At 42.9% G+C, this 25,850-nt stretch overlaps 1 protein-coding gene across 1 annotated transcript in view; it reads left to right on the top strand.

The window, feature by feature from the left end:
* The window catches only part of CRYL1 (crystallin lambda 1), a 51,053-nt gene extending 42,541 nt beyond the window's left edge, over positions 1 to 8,512 (top strand). Inside the window, exons 7-8 of the mRNA XM_054271569.1 lie at positions 4,683 to 4,789; positions 6,261 to 8,512. Coding sequence (XP_054127544.1) covers positions 4,683 to 4,789; positions 6,261 to 6,374 — 221 coding nt within the window. The 3' untranslated portion in view covers positions 6,375 to 8,512. The remainder of the gene's footprint in view (positions 1 to 4,682; positions 4,790 to 6,260) is intronic.
* The last annotated feature ends 17,338 nt before the right edge of the window (positions 8,513 to 25,850 follow it).

Genomic DNA, 25,850 nt, shown 5'->3' with positions numbered 1-25,850 from the left:
ATCTAAACTATTAGGTCTAAGTGTCATAGACCTGTGTGAGCTGGGTAAACACCAGAATAACTGATAACTGACACTGCTCAGTTTACCATTCTTTCTGTTGCCAGTTGCTCATGGGGATTTGCTTGGATTGCTATATTCAACTGAGTAGCCTTTGTTTATTTTGTCATTTTCCAGCTGGCAACAGCTGCTGGCAGAATAAACCTGCACTCTTCTGCCTCAGTAATTTCTACTTCTGCATGTGGGAACATTTTTGCTCAGACTCCTCACTGTTAGAAGACAAAGCTCACATGAGCAAATTGCATGTAACTATCTTTGTCTTGTGGCTGGTGCATGAGTCCTGTAAAGCATTGTCTTGGGTTCCCAGGATTGCTCATGTGGTTAGCATACCCCCAGTAGGTCAGTCTGGGTTGGCTTCAGGTGCTGAAGTCTGTGAACCCAGCTGTTAAAATGTAATAGGCAAACACTTATGCTAATGGCAGGGTATGATCAGAAAACCCTGATAACCAGTGGTCCTTTCCAGAGTGCTTATGGAAGTGGATGGTGGTCTCTGCTTCTTCCCCCAGTGAAGAGATAGGATGATGTCACAGCCTGTTCCACATCCCACAGTGGTGCTTCCTGAACCTCACTTCCTGCCAGGGATGCTTTGAATCCCACAAGGCAATCTGGAGGTTTCTGGCTGTGTGTCAATCAAGAAAATTGATCAAAATACAAATTTTCTCTATAATTAGAAAACCAATATATCTCTATGACTAGCTGGCATTCCTTGTTGTGTTGGGGAAAGCTGGAACGTGCCAGATTGTATTCTAGGAATGCATATGCTCCATGGGTAGATAACACAAGGAAACAGACTAACTGAATGCTGATTGTCACACTCTTGGCTCCATGGGTAGATAACACAAGGAAACAGACTAACCGAATGCTGATTGTCACACTCTTGCCACCAAATACAGGTTCAAGCTATTTAACAAGGCTGCAGTTTTTCTAAGAGCCTCCTCCTTCCTTCAGATACTGGAGAATGTTTCTAGTCCATTTTTAAAGAAGTGGGATACAAATCTCTTTATGGTGCTCTTATGCAATGGACATATTCTGCTGTTCTGTCCTTTCAGTTTAGCTTTCTGCTGTTCTGTCCTTTCTTGTTTAGCTGATGGTCATCATGACTTCAGAGTGCTGAAGGAAATTTCGTACTTCCTTGAGGCTTTGTCCTTTGAAAGTTCTTCTTTGGCCCAGAAACAAGAGTGTTCTCCATCCTCCTACTGACCTGAGGCCTTTCAGAAACCCTGTACCTCAGCAATTTCAGGCATGTTGAGCAGTCTGTAGTGGAGTTTATGATACACAGTTGGCAGTAGTCAGAGGTTTCCATTCATTCATTCCAACCTCAGCCATTTTAGGGTTAGACAGGTGTGACTTGTAAGGTATTGATATCATACAGTAGTGCATTCCAGGGAACTGTTGAGGAAAGAGATCACTTAATGACTCTAGACCTGATTTGCATTCTTTTGTGTGATAGTCAGGCCTACTCACTTATATTTCCTGCATTTTGTGTTTTGATAAGACCATGAGCAGTTTTCTTTCATGCTTCTCAATCTGTAGGGTGTCCTGAGTCTTCATGGAAGAGTTGGTAACTGTAACTGCTTGCCTCTGTCTTTTGCATGTTTCTTCTCTTTGCTTTGATAATTAGCTAATAAAAATAGAATTAAGTGTGCAAATTCTTAAGTCTCTGTGGTTCTCAGAAGCCTTTAGTGGATGTCCAGAACTTCTCAGATCTGGGGTGATCATCAGGATAATCCACATAGGTGTGATAGGTTGGACTCAGTGATCTCAAAGTCTCTTTCAAGCTAGTTGATTCTGTGTTTTTTATCAGTGTCAGCTTGTTTACTGCCAGACAAGCAGTGCTCATTTACTGTTGTGATGCAGTTCCTGACATCCTGATTGGGAAAGGCTTATCCTTATCCTTTCCTGATTATGTGGTAGTTAATAGCACTAAAAGTCTACTAGATATGTATGTCTGGCTAAGTGACTGATTTCTCTTTTTGGTGCATGTATGATTTCATACTCTCTAGTGCCTCAACAGTAATTGTTTAGAGATTCCTACTAGAGCTGATGGAACCTGGGTCTTTCTGTAATTCAGCCAAGGTCTACTTGGCTGCCATTTTACCCATCATTACCAGTTAGCTGGTTGCCAGGTTCTCTGACCATGTGTTTTAAGAGCTTCACAGATCCTGTGTGAAGGTCCTGAGGTCAGACCAAGCTCTCAGGGTTTCATACAGTCTCGAAAAACCCCAGAGGTGGAGACTGCACAACCTCTGTGGGCAACCTGTGCCAGTGCTTGAATGTCCAGTCTGAACCCCTCATATCAAATTGTCCCTGTTGTCCCTTGTCTTTGTGCTGTCCCACAAACGTAAAGAGCCTGGCTCTGTATGCTCACTGACCTCCCCACAGGCTCTGCTGCAGCACTGCAAGCTGCTGGTAGGTTCCCCCACAGCCATCTCTCCTGCAGGCTGAAAACACGCAGATCCCCCAGCCTCTCCTCACAGGACAAGTGCTCCAGCCCCCACCATTTTGGTGGCTTCTGCTGAAGTTGCTCTGTTTTGTCAGTGTTTTTTTGTACTGGGGAGTCCCACACTGAATGCAGTATTCTGGATGCAGTCTAATGAGTGCTGAGTAAAGGGTGTTAATTACTTCCTTCAGTCTGCTGTTAATTAACTTCAATCTGTTAACACAGCCTAGGCTGCTGGCCCTCTTTGCTGTCAGGGCACACTGTTGGTTCCTGTGCAGCTTGCTGCCTGCCACTACCAGGAGCTCTTGGAGTTCACAAGCCTGTGTTGTTGCAAGGAGCCCTTCCTTCTGCGATTCAGGATCTTGCATATGTCCTTGTTAAAGTTTTATATTGGCTCATTAACCTTTCTAAGGGCAGTCTTGCCCTTCAATGTATCAGCTGGTCCATACCACTCTAGCTCCTATGCCTACCCAATTTGATGCTATTCACACCTTATGAGCTTGTTTTTTTAAGCAGTATGGGTCTCAGGACAATTTCTTTCAATATTCCATTTTTGCTGGCCTGCAGGTGGAGTGCAATCCATTAACCACTACCTCTGAGCCTACATGTCCAACTTATTTTTTGTCCATCTAATTGTCCAGACAGACAGACAGACCCTAATGTCCTAAATTTGGTACAAGAATATCATAAAAGACTATGTCAAATGCCTTTCTAAAGTTGAGGTAAATGATACCCACTACTTTCCTATTTTTCACAGTTATTTAACCACAGAAGGCAACGAGGTCAGACATGATTTACACCATTGGAGACTACGTGCTGATTGTCACAATCACACTCTCATTCTTGTGTCCAGGAATTTCTTTCAAGAGGACTTGCTCCTTGATTTTCTTAGGGACAGAAGAGAGATTGATTGGCCTGTGATTTTTTTTCTACCTTTGTTGAAGATGGGTGCAATATTTGCCTTCAGTCATATGAAGATCTCGTGATGACACTGGTGCATTGACTGACTTATGTTTAAAGTACGGTAGAAAGCAGACTTGCAAGGGCATGCTAGTAACAATAAGGGCTATTACTAGCAGAAGTCCACCTTGTTGCCCCTGACATCCTTGCAAGTTCAGCTGGAGCTGATCTTTGGCTTTCCTGACACTATTCCTAGATGCCTGGGGGTGTTTTTCAACTTCTTCTTTACAGCCTGTCCCTGCTTCCACCTGCTATATGACACCTTTTTGCACAGGAGCTCATCCAAGCAAATTTCTTGATACATGTACTTGTCTTCCTGAATATCAGGATGGACTGTTCCTGCTCTTGGAGGATGCTGTGCTTTACTGGCCTGTCCACAGGCTCTCACTCAGCCAGCTGCCCTTCCCATGGAATAGCTCCACAGATCTGAGCTGCTCCATTACAGACATAGCACATGCCCTCCTTATCTCTTCTGCAGTGTGTATCTCTCCAGTTGTGTGAGCCATCTCCACACACCTCAGTGGCCCCTGATATAAGGTTTTTCTCACTAGATGGGCCAGGGATTTGGCAAAGATGCCTTTTCTCCACTTTGTCAGGTGAACCCTGTCTTCCCCTAGAAGTCCTCAACCATCAGAGAGGGTTAAAAAAACCAAATCCCTGTCTCTAACCCCAGTTAGAGTTTGAAAGATACAGATCTGCAAGACCCATCTGTTCCTCCTTTAGCCTGTTTCCTTCACTGGAGCCTACCTGTGTCTCCATGCCTTTGATGCTTTCCCCCTGAGCCATGTTGTCCTTGATACACTCCAGGTTAATAAATGGAAGTAATGACAGGAATGCTTCAAGATATGACACACACTGACTGGGAGGAGAGGTGAGAACACTCTCCTCATGCTCCCTGGTCAGGGAAGCTTTCTGGTCACAAGTAACAAAGCACAGATGTATTCATGGTCGTGCACTACACCCTCACATAGCATTTTCTGCTGGTGTGTGACATTCATTGGTTTTGCAATGCAGCAGTGTCCTAAATAATTTTTCCGTGAACCTTAATGGAAATGGGTTGGATAGAATCCATTTTTCCTTCATGACAATTAGGTGTCTTAATCATAAGAGCAGACCATATTTTGGATCTCTGATTTTTGGGTCTCTGCCTGCTTAAGCACAGGCAGCCTTATTGACTTTAACTGGGAATTTCTGTTGAAATGTAACTTTTCACTCTTATTTTCAGGTGTATCAAGTTATTGTGAAAGATATGCTGAAGGAATGAAACTTGTTCTGAACACCTTTGGGCCAGTTCCAGAATTTTCAGGTGAAACTGTGCAGAAAGTCAATCAGGTAAATAAATCCTCCACACTATTCCTTATCACTTCTTTCCTCTTATCGTATTATTCTCAGCCTCCATTCCTACATGGATATTCATCCTGTGTCTTCCTCCTACTCCATCTTCCTGCATAAACCTGTAGATTTTTTTCTTCTGGGTGTTCTTTTTATACTTCACAAACCAGAGTTCCAGTTTGTCGTGTGTGCAAATACATGTTTAAGGGAAGCATGTGAGCAGTCTGGTAAGGTTACTTGCATGTTTAAAGATAAAATGTGTTTAAGTGGTGTTCTGGATTGGGATCTAGTTTATGTATTAACATTTCTAAGCCCACAATTTGTTTATAGTCACTACATAGTCATTTTGAATGACCATAGGAATCAACTGAAGTATTGTCATTTCCTAACTCTGCCTTTTCAAAAGGTGCCTTTTTTAATGATTCACTAAAGAATATGTGTAGGAGTTGAATAATTTCTGATCAGCTGTCAGAGATTAATTCCAAATATGGAGGCAGCCTGTCTGGAAGATAGCATGTTGTGTTCCTATTTATGTTAATGCATTTTGAGGAAAAACATTCTTTTATGCTTAAATAACATAGACTGCTTATAATAACAGTCAATAATAATTTTGGCATCATTCACAATCAGAAGCTTATAATTGGTATGAAACAGTTTGCTTTCTTTATAGAAGGCTGGATTCCACTTAAAAATCTGTTTCTGTATTTTTATCTTAAATCTTCGGTGCCGAAGATGAGCTTGCAGGGGATCCTCTGTTAGAGTAAATCATTAAACATTTCTTACCTTACTCCTCTGTCCTTCCCTGATTTTTTTCTGGAGTGACTGCAGCTTGCCAGTCATTGGTACCCAGTTTCTCAACACTTGCCTTTTAAGCCTAAGACCTCAGGTCCTATTTTGGCAAAGATGACCTTGTGGTCTCTATCTGCACTCTCAAAACAACTTTTTTTTCCTTGTCACTTCTAAGACAACTTTGACTGTGCACTCAGAAATGCTTTTTTCCCTGTCTTCCCCTGTCATTTTTATAATAACTGGTATTCTTAAGACAAAATGTTTTTATAAACATGATATCCCTCACTGCATTTATGGGGAACCACACGCAGGAATCTGGTTCAGAACATATTTTCAGCAACATAAATGGGCAGGTTGTCTCCTTTCTACTTAATAAAAGATTGTTATCAAAAAGACAAGACAGTGACTGTGTGGAGCAAAATGAGGGAAGAGGCTGATGCTTTCTTGTTTCTGTAGTCCTCTACATTGCCACATTCAGGATGACCTTATCCAGGTGGGAGCATTTTTATTCCCATACAGATTGCTTCCTTTCCAGTCACTCATGGAAAGAGTGACCTATTTCTTGTGATAGCCTAAATGATAATTTCTGTGGATGGTGACTTGGGAAAGCAGGAAAAAAATGCTGGTGAAAAACTTTTCACTCAGAATTTGAAATTTAGTTATCTTAAATTTTCTCTTCCAGGCACTGTCTGAAAAAATTCCAGTTGTTCCAAAAGCCCTGGATGCCAGGAGAAAATGGAGAGATGAATGTCTCACTGGTCTTGCCAAACTGAAAACACAAATGAAATCTGACTGAGATGCACCTTGTCTAACAGGAGAGACCAAATGAAGAGCAGATCTTCATAAAAAGCTGAAACTTTTAGTCATGCAGAAGAGGAGTCTGAATGGGCAACCAATGATATATGCACATGGAAACCAATGAAACATTTGGTCCAAATTTGCCAAATTCATGAATGACTAGAAACAATTATTAAAAAGTTCAGTTAAAATGTGACAAATTGCTATATAAATGCATTAGATGTGTAAGCATTAAGTAGCTTTAGCAACATTAATATTGTGCAATGCAGGAACACAATCACATTTTAAACAATGCATTTTTCACCTTGCTTAGGAATTCAGCACTTGAGCAATATTTGCTAGCGCAGGGATCTGAAACAGGCAAACATCAGCTGTTCGTCACTGGACAAAATAAGCCGTCCCCCACCAGTCCTTGTGACAGTGAGGTTAATTTGTAAAGCAGTGACTGCAGATAGGAGAAGGTTGTATTGACAAAGTGGATTCACTGGATGATGAGCTGAGACCTCAGCAGCAGTTAAAGGTCACTTCAGTTCATGTCTGTTCTGTTTCACAATGTAGGGGAAAGAACTGCTCCTCCTGTCCCTCCCCTTGGCACTTCTGTACCTGTATGGTGATCTAAATGTGAGTAAATACAGCAGAATTCCCCCTTCATCCCCTCCCCCTGGTTCTGTAAGACTTACCAGAGACCTACTTGGTCTTCAAGACCACGCACTTGAGAGCCCATGGCTTTGCTCACTGATGTTTGATGCTGGCTGTTGGCGCTGCTGCATAAGTACGTGCCCAATTTTATGACTTGTCTGTGAGAAAGAAGAGATCTGGATTTAGTAGCTGGTTTGGGAGACAGTGTGGTGTAGTGCACCTGTCTGGGCTTTCTCCATGACCTTCTCAATGATCAGAAAGCAGTTTACCTCTCTGCTGACACATCTGTTTTATACACTGGTCGAAGCAAGATCTGCTTCTTTAAGATTCAGCTGTAGCTGAAGGAACCCAGATATCTGAGTTGGAACTAGATGATCTTTAAGGTCCCTTCCAACCCAAGACATTTGATGATTCTATGATCTGCTCTTCTGGTCCCCTACAGAGGGAAAGATCCAGTGGCATAAATGTAACATTTATGCTTTACTGCTGCCCTTCCCTCAGGAGATAAAATATCTCCACATAGAAAAACACAGGATACACCCAGAAGCAGGATCAACCTGAGGTTCTGCAGTGGCATGTTTTGGTCCCCTGCAAAGTGTTATTATGAACATCTGTACTCTATAATATAGTTGGACTTTGATCTTAGCTGGAACCTTGGGGCATTACTGTTAATGCAGATAGTAGGAATAACTTGAAACATTGCATTGCACCCACCCTGCTTGAGTTATGCAGTTCTGAATTTGTGCTAGTTTGTCATGTAACTTCACAGTACAGATGCAGAAGTTTTAAGCTGTCATTCTGCTAATTCTCATGTGTTTTTTATAGAGGATGCAGTACACAAACAAGCTGTTTTTATTAAAGCTGTAACTTTACTAGTTATTGTTTTGAGCTTAGCAGAAATATCTGCATGAACATACCAAACCCACTGATTTGTGTTTGTGACACAGTAAAAGGGACATAAGATAATTTGTATTGCTTGACACAAGAAGTGGGTCAAGAACACATCTCTGGATGTAAAACATAGGATGGGAGGCATAGAGGCATAGTGCAGAGGTTGTCTTGTGCGTCTTTATAATCAGTGGAGTGAACAGAAAATTTGTAAGCTCAAATTATTACTTTATCCCAATAGAGACTTAAAATGTTCATGTTTCTTCTCTTGTTTTTTATTGCCACAGTGACTGGCTCAACCTGCATTTAGATATCTGAGAAGTCAGTCCTCACTCCTGAGGCCTTACTAGGCAATAGTAAATTAATTATGAGGTTGATTTCCTCATTTTGTGTATGGTTTTGCATTTCAGACAAGGCTGAAGAAGGTTCTGATTATTTTCAAGATTTGACCTGTTTTTCTTGTGGGCATATGACATTGTCATAACTAATTAGCTTGCAGTGCTTCTGTTTACTCTGAGATTTTTTTAAAACTTGATCATGCCATGAAATATTTGCTGCTGCCTTTATTATTTGCTTATTAATAAAATATTTTAATTAGGAAGGTATTAACTTGTGTGCTCCAGTATGATTGATGCTTGAGAGACAGAGCAGTTCTGTAGAGTGAGCAGCTGCTCCACAGGGTTACAGCAGATCTCGCCTCGGAGCATCAGCTCCCACACAGGCTTACAGCTATAAGTTGGGGAAGGGGAAGGTGCTTGACAAAAAGTGTATTTTAACTGCTATTTGCATAGGAGTTCCAGCCTCCAGGAGATATTAGTCAGGTAGAGGCACAGGGTGTCCACAGAGGTGGTACAGTCCTCCAGCCTGGAGGTTTTCAAGGCCCGACTGGATGAAGCCCTGAACAGCCTGGTCTGACCTCAAAGCTGACTTGCTGTGAGCAGGAGGTTACAGTAGAGACCTCCTAAGCTTCCTCCTGGTTTGCATTTCCTGATTTCAAGTTTTATTTGATTCTGGATAATTTTGCATCAGAAATGTTTCTCCAGTCAAATATTTATTTTGTTTGATTGTCAACAGAATGAGCAGTACTTAAATGATCAAGTAACTATTTTATGGTAAACTATGAGATATTTTGGAATAATTTACCTTGTGGTTTCTTTTTTACACAATTACATATTTTAAATTCCTGTATTTTTTTATTCAGGTTGCGCCTATAGAATTTTCAAAGGCAGTCTTTGTTACACTGTGTTTTTCTCCGTTTCACCAATTTGATATTTATTGTTTTCCATATTGCATGTATTTTACTGTTACTGCTGCATATTGGAAGCAGTGTCCAATATATTATACCAAAGCCTTTGATTTAATTAAAAAGAAACCATCTGTGATGTGTGAGATAGGAAGAAAGGACAGATGCACAGAAATACTCAATTGCTTCTTTAAGGGAAGTCTCCAATACCTCTGTTTCCTAAATCTCTGAGTGTAGTGGAGTAGCTTGCAGCTTGCAAAGCAGCTATATTAATTTGCTTTCCTTATTCTGAAGTAGTTTCCCTGTTCTTCTGTTAAGTCATGATAAGTTTGAAAGTTAAAATGCGAGCATTTTTCTGATTGCACTATTATCTAACTGGAATGGTATTAAACTGTATTATCCTGTCTATACCATCTTTTAGGCAAAGAGTGAACTGTGCTTCATTAGGGAAGCAGGAGAAGTGCTTGTGGTGCTTGTATAAAAACAGAAAAAAATCATTTTGAGACAAAGTGATGTCATTGTCAGTCTCAATTTCTTGGAAGATGAGATCTGCTGCCAGTGTCTGTATAGTTCCATGTCAGGATTGCATTGCCATAGTATGGAGTTACAACAGAGGGTTTGAGAATCTGTAACTGTGGTGCCATTGCAGGGATGGAGATACGGAGGACAGGAGCTCTCCCTGAGAAGAAGAGCCCAGCAGATGTGAACCTTACAATTACATGAAGTATCAGGAGGAAAACCAAATGGTCTTCTGCTTTCAGCAGCCTACTAGGCCCAAAGGGAGTCTTCAACAAATTAATTTGGATCTACTTAGAGCAAACAAGTGTAAATGAATATGTTTGCTCTATGTGGCTGCTCATCTGCTCTGTTCCCTCAAGCTCCAGTGAGAGTATGTGTGTGCATGCGCATGCGGGTGCTATTGCAGAGTGGAAAGACAAAAACTGACCCCAGGGGGAAATTCACATTCAATTTGGTAAGGATTCGTATGTACCAAGCCAACAGCCAAGGATTTCTTTCTATACTTTTCTGTGATTTCAAAAAGAGAATTCCTTCAGCATGTTATTCAGAGCTGCAGGGGTGCAGCTTAGAGCACATCACTTAGAGGAAGTTACCTATGGACTGGTATCTGTTATAGTTAATTTTTTGGGTAGAACCTTCTTCTCTAGAAAGGCTAAACAAACCTCTTGGTTCTGTTATCAATGGGAGATCATAAGATACTGGCAGTGTTCTAGTTTTCTATGGAGCAGTACAACATACTTTCTTAACATATTCAAAGAAATGTTCCATGGGCTTGCAAGGATGGATTGCTCTTCACTAGATATTTAAATGGAAAGATGCTTGGAATAAAAGAGCACTCAGTGTGTATGAGAGTTCTTCTTGAATGTGGGTGTGAAATGGAGATTTTAACATGTGTCTTGGTGCACTCTTTCCAGCTACTTGCATTTCACACCTGTTTTCACAAGAAGCAGAGATGTGTAAGATGCAGAATCATTCAGAAACTTGTTTCCTTTTATCTATGGGTAGAATATAGTCTAACATGGAAAACTTAATTAAGAGTCCATAGTTTCATGTGGATACAGGAAAGCTTTATGCTGAACTTACTTTTTTTAGAAGATTCTATACAATAAGAGCTGTAAATTTGCCCTAAACTGAATGTTTGATCTGTTTAGCTTAAGCCTAGATGATGACACTGTTGTAGTTTTAACAGACTGCTCAAGGCCTCCACAAGGGTCCAACACCTCTGTGTCATCCCAGTGGAAAGGTTTTCCAATAGAAAACATTAAAAAGGCTCTATAATTTAAAGCACTATGAAAACCCTTCTTTCCATTCATGATGTGTTTAAACTTTAACATCAGGTCTTGCACTAATTTTTCCAGTACCAAAACAGTACCTACTTTCCACATCAAGCCACGGTTACTTGTTCTTGGTCTGTTTAAACAGGTAATGGTCCTAAGGAATACAATGGAGGCATTTTTTGGCAGCTCAAGCAGAAAGTGATGAGGCTGGAAAATCCTCACTGTGACTCTGATATTACTGAAAAAATTAGGTTGTTGTTTATGAGTCAGCTTTACTGCAAGCTATGGTTGATGTGGAGCTTGTTGTTTGGTTTTTTTAATCAACCCTACTTAATGGGGTGAAATCTGCATATTAAATCCTTAGTAGTAATATAAAAATTATTTCTGTGCAGTTAAAAATATATTTCTGGAATTGCCAGGCACAAAGACAGCAGTCACCAAAGTGTGTAGTTTTCCACATTCCAGAGCATCTTGCAACCATAAAACCAGATTTTCTGATATTACTCAAAGCCATGCAGTAATGGAAAGATATAATTGTGCCATTTCAAACACATGGGCTACTGCAGACAGCACATTGCATAGCCAGGTGATTTCATTAAATGAGCATGCCTGTTGCCCATGTGGTACTGAATTTTATGGAATAGGAATAGCATGAAGTCACATTTTGTACTTCTACAAACCAGAAATGTTTCCATTTGCTTTTGATTTTCCTTCTTTAGAAAGAAATGTTGATTACAAATATCATCTCCCCTCTATCAGTATCTGTATCAATGCATAGTAAAGGGTGATCACAAAAGTCTGAATATAGCTTCAGTTGCTGAGACATCTCATACTACTCCAGTGTGTTGTTTACAAAACAAAAACCATTAAAAATAAGGATGTGACTGCAGAGAAAAATAGAGAATACAATTTTTCTGAGGCAGATGCAGGTATTACTTATATTATGACAAAATCAGATTTAATCTGATCTTAGTGTCGTGATAGTTTATTATAAGGGAAAACCAGTAGGTAGAGATTAATGCAAACATATTTAATCATCAGTAAAAGGGAGGTAGGTGCATGTTGCACTATGTATACAGTGCTTCCTGCATCTGAATATAGGTTTTGGTTTCAAGTCTCTTCTTAAAAATCTACAGTCCAGACTCCTCTGGGGTGCGCTGCCATAAAATGTGCTGTAACAACTGGCCAGACAGTGGCCACTGACCAGCCTCGGGTAGTTACTGCCTTGTCCACCCTGTTGGCAGTCCTGTCCCTATGCCTGTGAAGAGCAGAACAAAGTGTAACTTCCAGCTGCCACCTCTGCTGTGAGCTGCAGGTGATTTCTTGCCTGTTGCCAGAAGGACTTTGCTCTGGCACGCTGCTGCTGGCCGTGCTGCTGCAGGTCAGTAAACAGGCGATGTGGGCAGCTCTGCCCACAGCCCTGGGGTTTGTTCTGTTTCTTAGGCCAGGTCAGTCTGTGCTGGCCTCCAGCATGGCTTGCTGCCCTGTTTCTGTAGCAAAGGGCTTTTGGCTGTACTGCCTGTATAGGCCAGTCTGCCCAGCTCCCAGGAAGCCAGCCACAGCCTGTTGCAGAGCTGGCAATGGATGTTAACAACTCATCCTCATTTGCCCATTTTCCAGGCTAACAAACTTGGACTATTCACATATAAAAGCATTTTTTTTTCTTCCAAGATAGTTTACCTGTGATAGCTGATATCCATCTGCCCTGGTGCTGTGCCGATCCAAGCTCTTTTCTGTGATCCCTGCTGCAGCTTTTCTGATTTTTGCTGGTGTTGGCTACTGCCAGCTGCCATCTCTACCTGATGGTGTGACTTCAGCCTGAGGAAAGCTGAGGAAAGCTGCAGCATGGGGGCTCTTTTGCCAGGATGTGTGTGGTTGCAGGACCTTCCTCTGGTGGTTGTGTCAAAGGTTCTGAAATTTTTGTTAAAAGGTAGAGGTGATCATCACTGGATGCTAGAGCTTACAAGGAGGGCTTTAACATGACCGTGCTCATGATTTATGAGTAATTTAAAAGCCAGATAATTTGTAAGCTGGCTAATTAAAGCAATGTTGAGACACTTCTAAAACAACACACAATCACCTCGTTTATAGCAGGAAAGCACAAAGACCAGAACTGAATAAAACCCAGTTACCATGGGAAGACTGGTTTGTTCAGCATTAACACCACAGCTGTCCCTTACTTTTGGCAACACTCAAGTGAGCTTGTTTTCAATAGTGGCACTGAAACAGTGTTATTCTGGTTGCTTCTCATCCTTTTAGTGTGCATTTCCTCAAGAAGTTTCTCTGAGGGAAGCATAACCTTGTATTTAGCAGCCATTTTTTAGAAAACTATGATCCTTTGCATTATTTCCAAGCTCTTGTAGCCATATGAGTATATTCTATACTTTGCTGTATTTCTTTTTTTTCCTTTTTTAAGCTTTCCGTTGAATTGTCCATTCACCATCCACCTCTCTTTCCACGTGAGTTGCTTGTGGTGACCCTTCACTACTGATGTTTCTCAGCTGCTGAGAGGATCATCTTTCATTTCAAAGCTACACATGGGGATTAACTGCTACCCAGATGTTGTACCAACCTCCCACTCCAGCCTCTACAAGCAAACTCTTTGTGATGCATAGTGATTATTTCCACTCAGTAGATTGTATCTAAACTCTGAATCTGGCCATCTGGACCCTGTTTCATCATGGCTGGTGTCTCAAGGGTGTGTTTTGGTCATTCCCATTGCAGTTCCCCAGGCACAGCCCAGCAGCTCATTGGCAGAAACTCCTCTGACTCACATTCCTCCCAGGACAGTGGTGTGTGCTGCAGGTGCAGGAGTGCAAACACAGCCTTTTCCTAATCCTCCCTGTTGACAGCAAGATTTGACTTCTCCAATTTAATCTCATGGTAGGTTCCAAGATGAAGCTGCTCCCTATTTTACATCTGACTCGGTATTTATCTGTCAACTTGGTGTTTGCGGAGATTATTGGTGATCAACTACTCTGAGAGCCTTAAAACAAAGTTATTGGCAGAATTTTTAGCCCACAGGATTTATGTTTGGATCTGGAAGGCACAGGGCAGTAGAAGCAGGACTTTTGTGGTCAGCACAGTCCCTGTAATGTGGGACATTATATTTATTTTTTAGCCTCACAGGGCAGCTCTCCCAGTCCCTGGCTCCTGCCTGTTGCCTTTTCAACTCCTTGCATCCTCCCTGAGAGGCAGAGACCCCACAGAGGCGATGTGTGTTGGATGTACCAGTGCTCACTGATGTCGCTTTTCTGAGCCCTCGTTCCTTCCAGCTCTCACTTCATATTCTTTCTATCGCCCAGAAATGGGATTCATTTTTTCTTGCTTCCATGCCTGTTTGGCAAATACTGTCCTTCTAGTCATAGTTTTCTCAAGGAGACCTTTCTATTTCTGTAACTTGAACCATTATTTTCACATGTTTTTTAGTGGTATTTCCAACAATTTTACCTAGAGAAAGTTCTTATGGCAAATCTGTGACAGCTCTTCCTCTTTTCTTATTCCTTTTGTAAGGAAATTATGAAATGCCTAATACACGCTTCTACTTTTGTGAAGGTTTGGAATGGAACCAGCTACGGTTCACACAATTCCACCCCTGGCTAAAATCCCCAGTTTACATACCTGGGAAAACCATAGTAACTGGGTGGAGAAAGTATAGTCTCCACAATTAAAATGCAAGCTGAAGGGAAATTTATTAGGGGAGAATTTTATGACAGTATATTTTCACCTCCGGCAATAATCTCATATACATCACAACAGCACAGGGCTGAACAACACCCTGAGCACAGCCCAGACTGAGGGAGGCTGCACTGGGGGATCCTTAGATCTGTGTCAGCATCTCCATTCACTGCCCAGGAGGACATGCAATGGTCCTGACCCACTCAGCTTCTTTTTGCTTTGTGCCTTCTCCTAGCTTGCATTTGTACCTTTATACAGTTCCTGCACTACAAAATATTTCTAAATTTGTTAATCCATGCTTGTTTGTCCCTTACAGTCTTCCTCATTTTCCAGTTGCCTACTTAATGCTCAACTGCACCTTTGCATTCCCATTTTTCCCTTGGTGGAGGCTAGCAGTGCTCTGGGTCACACACTTTCCCAGGGGAAGAGGATTGGAGATGGCAGAGGGAATGGCTGCAAGACCTACACAGGAGCCTGATCTGAGGGTGGCACCTTAGCAGAGGTTACTTACTCAAGCCATGGTCTCAGCCCTCTGTATGGCAAGTTAAAAAATCTTGACTGGGATCGATCCCCTGTCAGCCCAAGGCCAGCAGATTTATCACCTGCTGCTCAGCCTCCCACATCTCTTCCTTCTGATGCCCATGATTTTGGCTGACAGTTATTTTAACTGTTTGCTTGGTCATGACCTTTGTTCCTTTTTGTGGGCATGGAGACCATCTTCACATACTTATCTATAGTCTTGGGCTCATTTACAAGCTTATGAAATAGATTAAATAATATTTTTCAAGCTTTTACAAGGTCATATGAAGCTTGCCATAGCTGCAAATACAAGTATCAAGCTGCAAATACAAGATGATCCACAGCTGAGATTTTTTTAAAAAGTCTTCCTAAGTGTAAGTTGAGAAACTGAACAAGTTATTTAGAGCAGTTGCAGAGGTCTTTGAGTTCTTTTAGGAAAGGATTGATACACGCCTCTTGGAGATTATGCGGATATCGTTAGTACAAATCAGAGATCCTCGATCCCTATAAACATGCAAATTAGAAACAATTAAAATATACAACATGGCCTAATGCTTAATATAAGCATACATCCCATGCTCATGCAGCCACAAATTAGTTTATCTAAAGAGACCAAGAGGAAAATGAAGAAAAAGGTGGGATGACACTTGATCACAGTAAGTAAAGTCTAGCTCTGAGTAGGTGGTTTCCAAAGGGAGCATTTTGGGAGCATTTTAGGTCATTGTACAAAGCAAAAAAAACCCCAAACTGAAACCACAAAAAAATCCAAATCCAAACTTACTGTAAACAAGACAAATATTCAAGGAAGCAATCCAAGATAGAGTGGTGGTAGGCATTTTTGAAACATGGCAAAGCTACGCAAATAATACATAATACAATAATTTCCAGAAGGGTATGAGCAAGCCAGGGCTGCTGGGACATCCCCATTGCACAAACCAATGAAGAAATCACAAGAGCAGATACTCACAACTTTGACAAAGAGGAAGATGTGAAGGAAATAGGAAATAAAGTCAAGACAGAGGCATGTTGAAATAACCAGGGAAGGCCAAATCACTGTCAACACTGAGGCTATGACAGATGAAAGAACTGAAGAGGGAAACAGGACATGGATGTGAAACTAGTGGGGAAAGGCTGCTAGAACATCAGAAAAAATCTGCAAAACCAGGAGAGTGTAAATAGATACCAACCAGCAGGTTTTACTGCTCTTCCCTGATTTTATGGAACATCACCTCAATGCTTCCTTACAGATATGATGGGAGACAGTATTGGAAGCAGCCTTGGTAAAGTTGCTGTCAGTGGATTCACATCACTTTAAAGGCAGTAGTGAGCAAGGAGAAGCCAATCAACCCCAACAATGGGGCAGGGAGCTGGGGATGCCATGGGCTGCTCATGCACATTCCTTGCAGGAGGCATCTGCTTCAGGAAGCAGCATTTTACAGGGTAAACAATGTCATGCAGACACTAAAATGACAAAACCATCATAAAACAAAATGAAGGTTTCAACAAGATTGCAGTTTTTCAAGAATTAGCAAACCTTTGAGCCATTGTCGAGGTAAGTACTAATGGGGCCAAGGAGTTATGGAGCTCCTGTGCTTGTCATTTCCATGAGCAGCAATTTGGCATTTAGGGGCTGGGAGCGATATTCCCATGGAAGATCTGAATGCTGTTCCTTGGTCACTGCATGTAAGACAGTATAAATATCAGACGTATTTAAATTAGTGACAACACTCTCCATTTGCTGCAAGCATCAGTCCTTTCACCTTAGATTTACAGCTTCTCATCTCCAGTGTGTTCATCTAAGGCAAAGGGCAGAATGTTGTTGTGCAGGAATTAATAAATAACAGATAGGTGCTATGTTTGCAGATGGACTCTGCACCACCAACTCCTCCATGGATGATGACAAATGGAGATTTGCTCAGCCACCTGTGTTGGACAGTACACTGGTACTGGAACCATTATTTGTACCTTTCTTTGGTGTCCAAGTGTAAATGTCTCTGATCCTGTGTGTGATGGGTCAATGGGTGTCATTCCATGGAGTAAGGATGGCTACAGCAGGCAAAAGGCTGGGTAAATAAAAAATGTGAATTTGAAAAAACTGGGCAGATTAAAAGGATTAGTTGTAAAACAAAGTGAATATGTTGTGAGATAAGGGTACAGAATGGGCTGCAGCTGAAAAGTTTATAGTAGATAAAGATATATAAAGAATGTCCTGAATTAATCACTTCCTTTGTGTGTAAGTATTTATGTTTTGCAAATCATTATCACTTAGCAACCTACACTGTCAATTTTACTTTTTACAGACTTAAATTGCTTCCTGGGGGTATTATCTCTTGCTGGCTCAGCAAAATTAAAACAGTAGCTCACTTAACACTGTCTATAAGTAGATGGAAATAGTTGGCTCCAGATGTGTTATGAATTGTGCTTAGAGAATTAACATGGTTTAGATCATAGAAAGTGGGGCATATTTGCTGTTCAACACTTTCTTATAGAGTAAGCTAAACACAGTAATCTGTGTTTAGCTTTATGGATCTTATCAAAGGCTTGTTCAAGCCAAGTCACAACTCTTGCCAAGAATACTTAATGCCACATTGAGGCGACAAAATGTAAGCCAGGAGAAGACCTGACAGGGATGCTGGATTCCCTCTCTGCACTGAGACATCCCAAGGCCAGGGAGCCCTACTGGACCCCCACCACAGGCACTCAGCGCAGCAAAACATCACACCCAGGTTTGTCTAAGGACTCCTGAAAAATCTCTCTGGAAAGGGATCCTCCAGCCTCTCCCCACACTCCACGCCTTGTAGTTCTTGGAAATGTTCCCTAGTGGGTTGTCAAAGGACTCTTTGTTGCAGAAGAAAAATTGATTTCTTCATGTTTTTGTCTACAGATAATATAAAACAATCATTTTCCCAAGAAGGCCGTATATGTTAGAGAATTGTTTCCATCTCTATTCTGGAAATATTCTTTCCTTGGACTAAATGAGCCATGTGATTCATTTGGAATCCCTTGGTGTATAATTCTCTTGATTCTTGTGCTCCTTGAATGCTTCTCACTTTGTCCAGGTCTGCAAGTACCATGTCCAGACCAGGACCTCACACTGCAGTTAATTAAGGCAAACATCTTTAGCCTCTATTAAATCACATCATATCAATGCTCACTTCTGTTTGAAGAGGAGTAAAGATAATGTGTGTGCTTCCCCAGTCCTCAGACTAATTTGCTGCCATGCCAGAGCAGCCCACACCATGCTCAGTGGTGATCCCAGCCAAACTCTGGCACACTCAGACCTCCCACCTGGGCTGCCTGCACCTCTTGCCCTTCCTTTTGCATGCTGTTATTTTCAGCCCTATCTAGATGAGCAAAGAGTGAATCAGTGGAGAAACAGGAGTGGATGATGAGTGGCTTTGTCTTTTTCTTCCTCTCTGAAATCTGCTGCCCAGCACTTGTGGCTGGCAGGAAGGGAGGACTGGGCAGGGCTGTGAGTCATCCTCCATTCCCTGCTCTCCTCCTAAGCCAGGAGCTGCTTGTTCCCTGCCAGCACCAAGCCATGGCCAAGGCCCTGGCCCCATGCTTGTAAGGAAAAAAATCTTCCCTCTCTGTGCATATCCACTGCTGTGGCACAAAGATCCTCATTTAGAGCAGTGCTTCCTTCCCTTGGCTCGGATGGATGAGCCCTGCACTCCTCTGTGTCACTGCTGGCAGCAGATACCTGCTGCTGTCCTGCTGCACAGCCCAATCAGTGGCCTCAGCATAAAGAATTTCAGCATAAAAATGTGTCCAAAAGTCTGCAAAAACCCAGCAGCTGTCCCATGACATCTTAACACTTGATGGAGAACAAGATATTATGGATCCACAATGTGAGTGTTTTCAGTTCCTGAGCTGATTGATAACAAGGAAAGTTTAAACACTTGAACAATAGCTGCATTAATGCTAGAGGTACAGACCTGAAGGGAGAGGTGAACTGAGGGGTTAAACATTAAATAGCTTTCAACTGTTAAAAATAGCATATCTATGGCCATAGTTTTCCATTGAGAGTTTCCTTTGACACCTGAGCCTCTCAAACTCAGAAGATATCCAGGCAGAGATGCTCTCCATCAGGGCCTGTCCACACCCAGCTGTGGTGGGGCAGGACATACCCTGCCTGGGCTAGGCTTGAGAAGCCATGCAATGGGAAAGCAGATACACACACCTGGAACTGCTCCAGTACTGCCAGCGCCTGAGAGTCAGAGGTCTGGGGTAAAACCATGCAAGCTTTCATTGTCAAGAACACTTTCTATTTGTTGTTAATAGTTTGGGAGGTTTTTTTTTAATTAGTTCTTTATATTAGAGCATTTGGCTACTTTAAGATGACTCTTTATTTCCACTACGTGCAATCTGCAGGATTAATAATGCATTGTGGGAGCTGGTTTTGATTTGACCTCTTCTGCTTGTCTGTGCTGTTTGTAGAGATCTTTGCACTCACCAGGTGACACAAGCAGCCCTGACTTTTCAAAGAGGGTATCTATCATCAGTCAGCACTCATAAAATCCTGCAAACCAATGACCAGCATTGCATGGCTGTGCCTTCAACTTTGCTTGGTATTTGTAAATAATTTCTAAGAAGATTCTGTATGAAGGTGTTGAGGAAGAAGTGCAAGAAGTGCAGGATTTTATGCTGCAGCAGTATTTTCTGATTATCTGTTTCTTGTGAAATTTAAGCTCTCCTCACGTATGAACGGGTGAACTCTGCTCAGCATCTTTGAGTGAGGGGAGGCTTTTCCACCTGCCCTCCACTCCAGGAAGAGGTCATCCTTCTCCCCTGCCCATTGGTGCTGTGGGGACCCACCAGAGCAGCAGGTAGCGAAGCCGCCCCGGCTCTAAGTAGGCCAGTGTGGGGGTATTAGTCATCCACTCACCGCATGCCTCACTGCCTGTGCCCGGAGCAGACGTGTTCCACTGCCTTTATGTAACTCCCTGGAGGGCTGGCTGCTGCCAGGGGCAGCCACCTCCCCCACTGCCACCAGCGCCCAGCAGTGACCTTGCGCTACAAGTGACACTGAAGCCTGCCATGAAGAGGCAGTGGTGCCCGTGAGCCTGGTGCAGGAGGACCTGCTGCAACAGTGAGCTGAAAAGCCCACCTGGGGCAAAACCCCTGGTCCTGGCTGGTAGGGCTAACCCTCTGTTCCCACTCTCCCAGCTGGGAGTGCATCATTGGGATAGAGGGTCACCATCAAATTTTGTGTCAAAAGACACATGAGGCTCCCCTTCATCCCCTCAGCCTGCAGGCTCAGCTCCATCTCAAGCCCACAGTCCTGGTGGATTTTTAACAAGCATAAAGGATTGGTTTTGTCTAATCCTGTGTGTGCAACCATCAGGCAAGTTCTTATCTTGACTTAACCTACAGGTAGAACGACTCTGGTCATACTACTAGCATATTTCAGGGATTTATGTCCACACCCCTGTGGTGTGTGCACTCCAATATCCCTCAGGTCGTCTTTCATCATCGGTTACGCTTCAAGTCTCTGCAATCAGATACGGTTATCTGAGCAACAGGGAGAAATATTTACCAAAATGAAATTAAAATGGGAAAACGGGGAAGAAAGAATAAAAGGGGGAGAAAAGAACTAAAGATGAAAACTCAGTGTTGCTTGAAATTTGTACTGATGTTTGTTAGAAAATGAATTGGTTTCACTTTTGCGCATTGTTCTATACAAGGAGATTTATCTCGTGACATATATTTGCCTTCTAGTTGGCACAGCAATTTGATTCTTGAGATACTTTGCTTTTTTCTTTCCCATACATTTATCTCCTGCTAATGCTGAGAGAGGTTGGTGGTGAGGATCCCAAGAAAATTTGGATTGTGATGAGCCACGAATGTTGAAAGTCCAGTTCTAGATGTTTCTACATTTCTACTGTTCTTCTGGACATCCATTAACTTTTTCACAGAGTTTCTTCTTATGGGATGCTGTCTCGGCATCCCATAAGAAGATGATCAACAGGGGATGGCTGAGATTGCTGAGCTGAGGTGTTGCAGCACCTGCAACCCAAGTACCATTCACCTGCCAAAGCAACCCATTGGGCCAAGGAACACTCCTGCCTTGGGACCCTTCATCCCTTGTATGAGAGAACAACCTTGACTACTCCTGTGGCCATGACTGGGCAGAGCAGCTCAGTGACCTTGTGTTCTTCTACCAAACTCTTTGGGGATGGCTGGCAATGTCATTTGTCCCCCTGGTGTCCTGGTGGGAGGCTATGGAGAAGATGCAAAAACAACAGCTTCATCGACCATCACCACCTACTGCCATCTCTGTGTGTGAGCATTGGCAGGTGGGATAAACCCCACCTGATTTCCTGTGCACACACCTCCAGGACAGACAGCAGCAGAATTTATAGTTACATTTTTCTTGTAACTGGGAAACAAAGAGAAGGAATTGTGATAAAACCAGAGCAGTCTTCTGGCAAAGGTGCCCTTAAGTCTGTCTCCTTGTCCTGCGCTGACAGCTGCTTGATGTTAGGGCACTCAGGTTGACTCCTCCATGCTCCAGAACAGAAATTTCTGCCTCCTGATGGCAGATTTAGCTGGTTAATCACCATCGGCTTTAAGTTCCAGAAATGGAAAGCTGCATCTAAACTCAGTGCTGTTACCACAGGTACTGTCCACAGCCCTGTGGATTCAAATGGGATTCCTGCTCTTTGCAGTTGTTCATCTGGCTGTTCTGGGCACACCCTGACTTGTGACTGCCATCTCAGCACTTAATTAAGGGGTTAATGCACATCTCCACCTGCTTCTTGCTCAATGTGGTTGTGATGGCAGCCTGGACCCCTCTGGGAGGGAGAGCAGGAATGGGTCTCCTCTGGATTCTTTACAACACTAAAATGTATTCCCACATCATGCTGTTGCCTTGTGAATGTCTGATGTGGTATGGGTTACAGAGACATCTTTGTGGACATGAAAAGTGTTAACATGTACCTATTTACTCTGTTGCAAATGCCATGCATTGCAAGCTTAGGAAAGTATCTTGAGAGGCATGAATTTTGCCCTTAAGCACTAAGAAATGTATGAAATACTACTTAAAACTAGTATCCCATACTTGTTAGGATTTGTTTTCTTCAGTAAGTTCCTTTGCTCCCTCCTCACTGTGTGTATGTCTGATGTGTGCCATTATTCCTTCAATTAGTGCAAACTTTCCACCAGGCCCACAGGGATCAGGGCGCTCTGTGCCAACGTTTTACCTTGGGAGATTATGACCAGCAGGACAAGAGCTGTGGATGAGAGCTTGGAATGCTCCAGAGCAGTCTGGAAGCCTGTAGGTACAAGCTGAGTGGCACCACCAGCCCCAGCCAGCCAATGCCAAGGTTAAAGTACCACCCTGACTTTGGAAAGGGGAAAGAGGACAGATCACATATAAGTAGCTCATGTAAAGTTTTCTTTCTCAAAACTCCTTCATGCCTCATGCCACAGGGTCCCCCCAAGGAAAAGTCCCAGGGAACACCTGTTGTCTGGGGTTAGGCTGGGAAACTGAGCAGGGAAGCTCAAGTGGATGTATGATTTCCCAAAAGGGTTTGGAAGACCCCTCTATTGCCAGTGGGGTCAATACATGGGAGATGATCTGTGTCACCACAAAGGCACAGAGGCACGTGAAACAAAAGCTGGTCCAATTCCCTCTCTGAGCTCCACTACATGCTGATGAGATGGACTCAGAGCCCCAGTGCTTAGCATAGGGAGGATCCAAATGCCCTCAAAGATGGGAGGAAAATCTGTTTCAGAGCTTGGGCTTTAGTTGGATTGTAGCCACTTCAGTAAGGCTGTTTCAGGACAATTTTTTTTTTAATGGAAGAAAGGGAAAATACAGTAGGCTCCTTGAGGGAATAGCAGAAGTGGAAAGGTAGGTCTTGGCACTATTTGACAGAGTGTGACTCTAAGTAGCAAACCATCAAGATGAGAAAATATTTTCTACTCCTGTGTAGCTTGTGGCATGGTCCATGACAGGTTTTGGAGGCACAAATTTCAGTCCTTTTGCTGACCCAGCAGCTGCCTGTGTCAGCCATGGCTCTGCACCCCAGAAGAAGGCAGAGTCTCTCCTGAAGGTGAGACTCTCAAGTGCTTGCAGCAGCCAGGTCTTGGGCTGCTAAATAAGGATTGTCCTGGTAGGGCATGATCCATGCTGGGAAACATCACAGAAGCACCTGACAACCCCAAATCCTCTGGATGTTTGTGCATTACAGCTCTCCTTCCTGCTTACAGTTGGGATGTGGATTTTATGTGCAAGACTCATCTCTCATAAAAAGAGGGAAAGAGCAGCTATTTAGTTCCGCTTTGTACTCTGGTTTTGCAGATTTGTTTTATAGGTAGGCAATGACTTTTGTTTTCTCATTGGTGTGGTTATTTCATGACTGAAGAAAGAATAGAGTTGTATATGAAGTACTGGGTAAAGAAGAAGTCACTCATGTCCAAGGCCCTGATGATATAAAATGTACACAGAAAACTCCTCTGTTCACATAAAATACAGAAGGTTTAACAAAAAAGCCTCATGTTTCCCTTTTAAAAATTCAGAATCTCTTAAACCAAGAAAAATGCATCCGTGGGAAGGGACTGCCAGTAATAACAGGCCCGCTCTCACATCCACTGGAAAAAGAGAAACAAGCAGCAGTTTCCCCTGAGGGAAGAGGGATTCTGGAAGTTAAACAGAAATGTTTATGCTCGTGAAGAGCTAGAAGGCTTCATAGGCACTCTGCTTCCCCCTCATACCCTGAGCACCTCAGAGCAATGCATCAGCCCTGGGGCACAGGGAAACAGCCCAGAAAAGAGCTTGCTTTCAGCAGCCCCATCTTCTGCAGGGAGACAGAAGGAGGAAACACTAGAACAGGGATGTGGCTAAGTGTCAGCAGATCTTGCCCTCCAAAATTCCCACTGGGGACTATTTGCATATTCTTTCTGTGAAGGAGACCACTATTTTTTTCAATAGCTGAAGCCTTTGCCTGCCCAGGTTGAAAACTACTGTTAGAGGATTTTCTTTGTTAAATTTAAAGCGACTCACATAAAAAAGGAAGCAGTCTGAGTTAGATGTGAATCATCCTTTACACACAGATCAACCTTCCTGTTCTCATTTCTGCATTTGAATAATTTTGTTAAGCTTGCATTTAAAACCTTTCCATAAAGTGGCTTTTGGCTTGGCACAAAATTAAAATAATAATCTGCTCTATTAACATCTATATTCTATGAGAACTCGTCTGGCAAAATGTGCCACGTAATCTACACAGGCATCGATCCTAAATTAAAAGACAACATCAAAATCTGAGTCAGCTCTTCTACACATTATTAAGTGTCCATTTTGGTTACACAGTTGATGGTTGCCAATCCAATTTCATACTTGCCTGTCCCTTCTTTCTAGTCTTCCTATCCTGTGGCAGAAGACCACATAGATAACCAAAGCACGGCATAACATTTCTTTGTGTCTGCCTTTCACTTGGCTTTCACATGTATTTTGTCCCATGTTTTATGTCAGGAGCACTTTGGTGATTCTATTCAGTTGATGGTCTCTCCTATGTCTCCAATCCCAGCCAAGATGAGTGGCTGAAAATCTTGTACAGAGAAGCTGAACTCCATAGTCCAAAACAAAATTCCTCATGGTTTTCACTAGGTGGAGAATAATCTACAACCAAAGCAAATCTGGTTTCGTGGCTAAGAGGCAAATCTTTCCTCCCCTGCAGCCACAGCACATCTTGACCATGGTGGAAGGACAACAATTTTGCTGCATGCAGTGAGGGAAGGAAGAACAGAAGGCAGTTTCCAAAGGGTGACTTCCCTTCTTCGCTCTACACAGCAAGGCAGAAAGATCCCACAGTGGGAGAAGACCCATGAGGCTGGAGGTTTGCAGCCATAGGAGATCATAGTCAGGCTGTGTTATCTCATCCACTAAAACCAATCCAAAACATCCAAACTGCTGAGTGCCAGAATTTCCGAGATGCTAGCCAGCGCACAAAGGGGATGATGACAAAGGGGATGACTGTCAGGACAGGGTAAGCAGGAGTCCATTCATTGCTTGGCAGTAGGTTGGGATAAATGGGAAGAGTCCTTCCTTAGGAGAAAAACTGGTTTGCTGGATGGTGAAGAAAGAGGTTCTCCTGTAACATAAACGTGTCTAGCACAGACTCAGTGGGGACCTTTAAGCGTCATGGGACAAGGCTCCCCATGACCTGAGTCAGTTTGGTAATCCCCACACTGCAGATTACCACAGAGACATGCACCCAAAGCAGCAGAAAAAATTGGAGATTGCATCCCTCATGAACCACAGGTGCTCCCTGGATCTTCCTGCTGCCCCAGAAAATAATGTCATCATGCCAAACCAGGCAAAGCAGAGGGTATGACTGTCCTGCATTGCCCAACCTCTGCCCACTTGGCTGATGTCTCTCGGGCCACACTGGTGAAGAAGAGGGGAGAGGACTGGATGGGCATCTGGGCAGGTGGAGCAGGTTGGCATGTTAGCCCATGGTTACCCAGGGGCAGCTGTGGCCTGGAGTGGTTTCTGATGGGATAGGCAGTCCCTAGGTGTAATCCCAACTGGAGCTCTGATGGGAGATGCTGGCTAAGCAGAGACCATCCCATTCCGCTGAGCAGGAATTAGATGATGGCCACTGAAAGGCAATAGTGTTGGCTGAATGAAAACTCCTAGATAATACCAATGGGCTCAGCAGGGTGCTAAGAGTAGCTGGCTGATCTCAGCACCATGTCTCTCACA

The sequence above is a fragment of the Melozone crissalis genome, unplaced genomic scaffold (genome assembly GCF_028551555.1).
Source record: "Melozone crissalis strain CALT ecotype California unplaced genomic scaffold, PUWL_Pcris_2 ptg000013l_1, whole genome shotgun sequence".
Lineage (NCBI taxonomy): Eukaryota > Metazoa > Chordata > Aves > Passeriformes > Passerellidae > Melozone > Melozone crissalis.
This window is presented reverse-complemented; position numbering and strand designations above follow the sequence as displayed.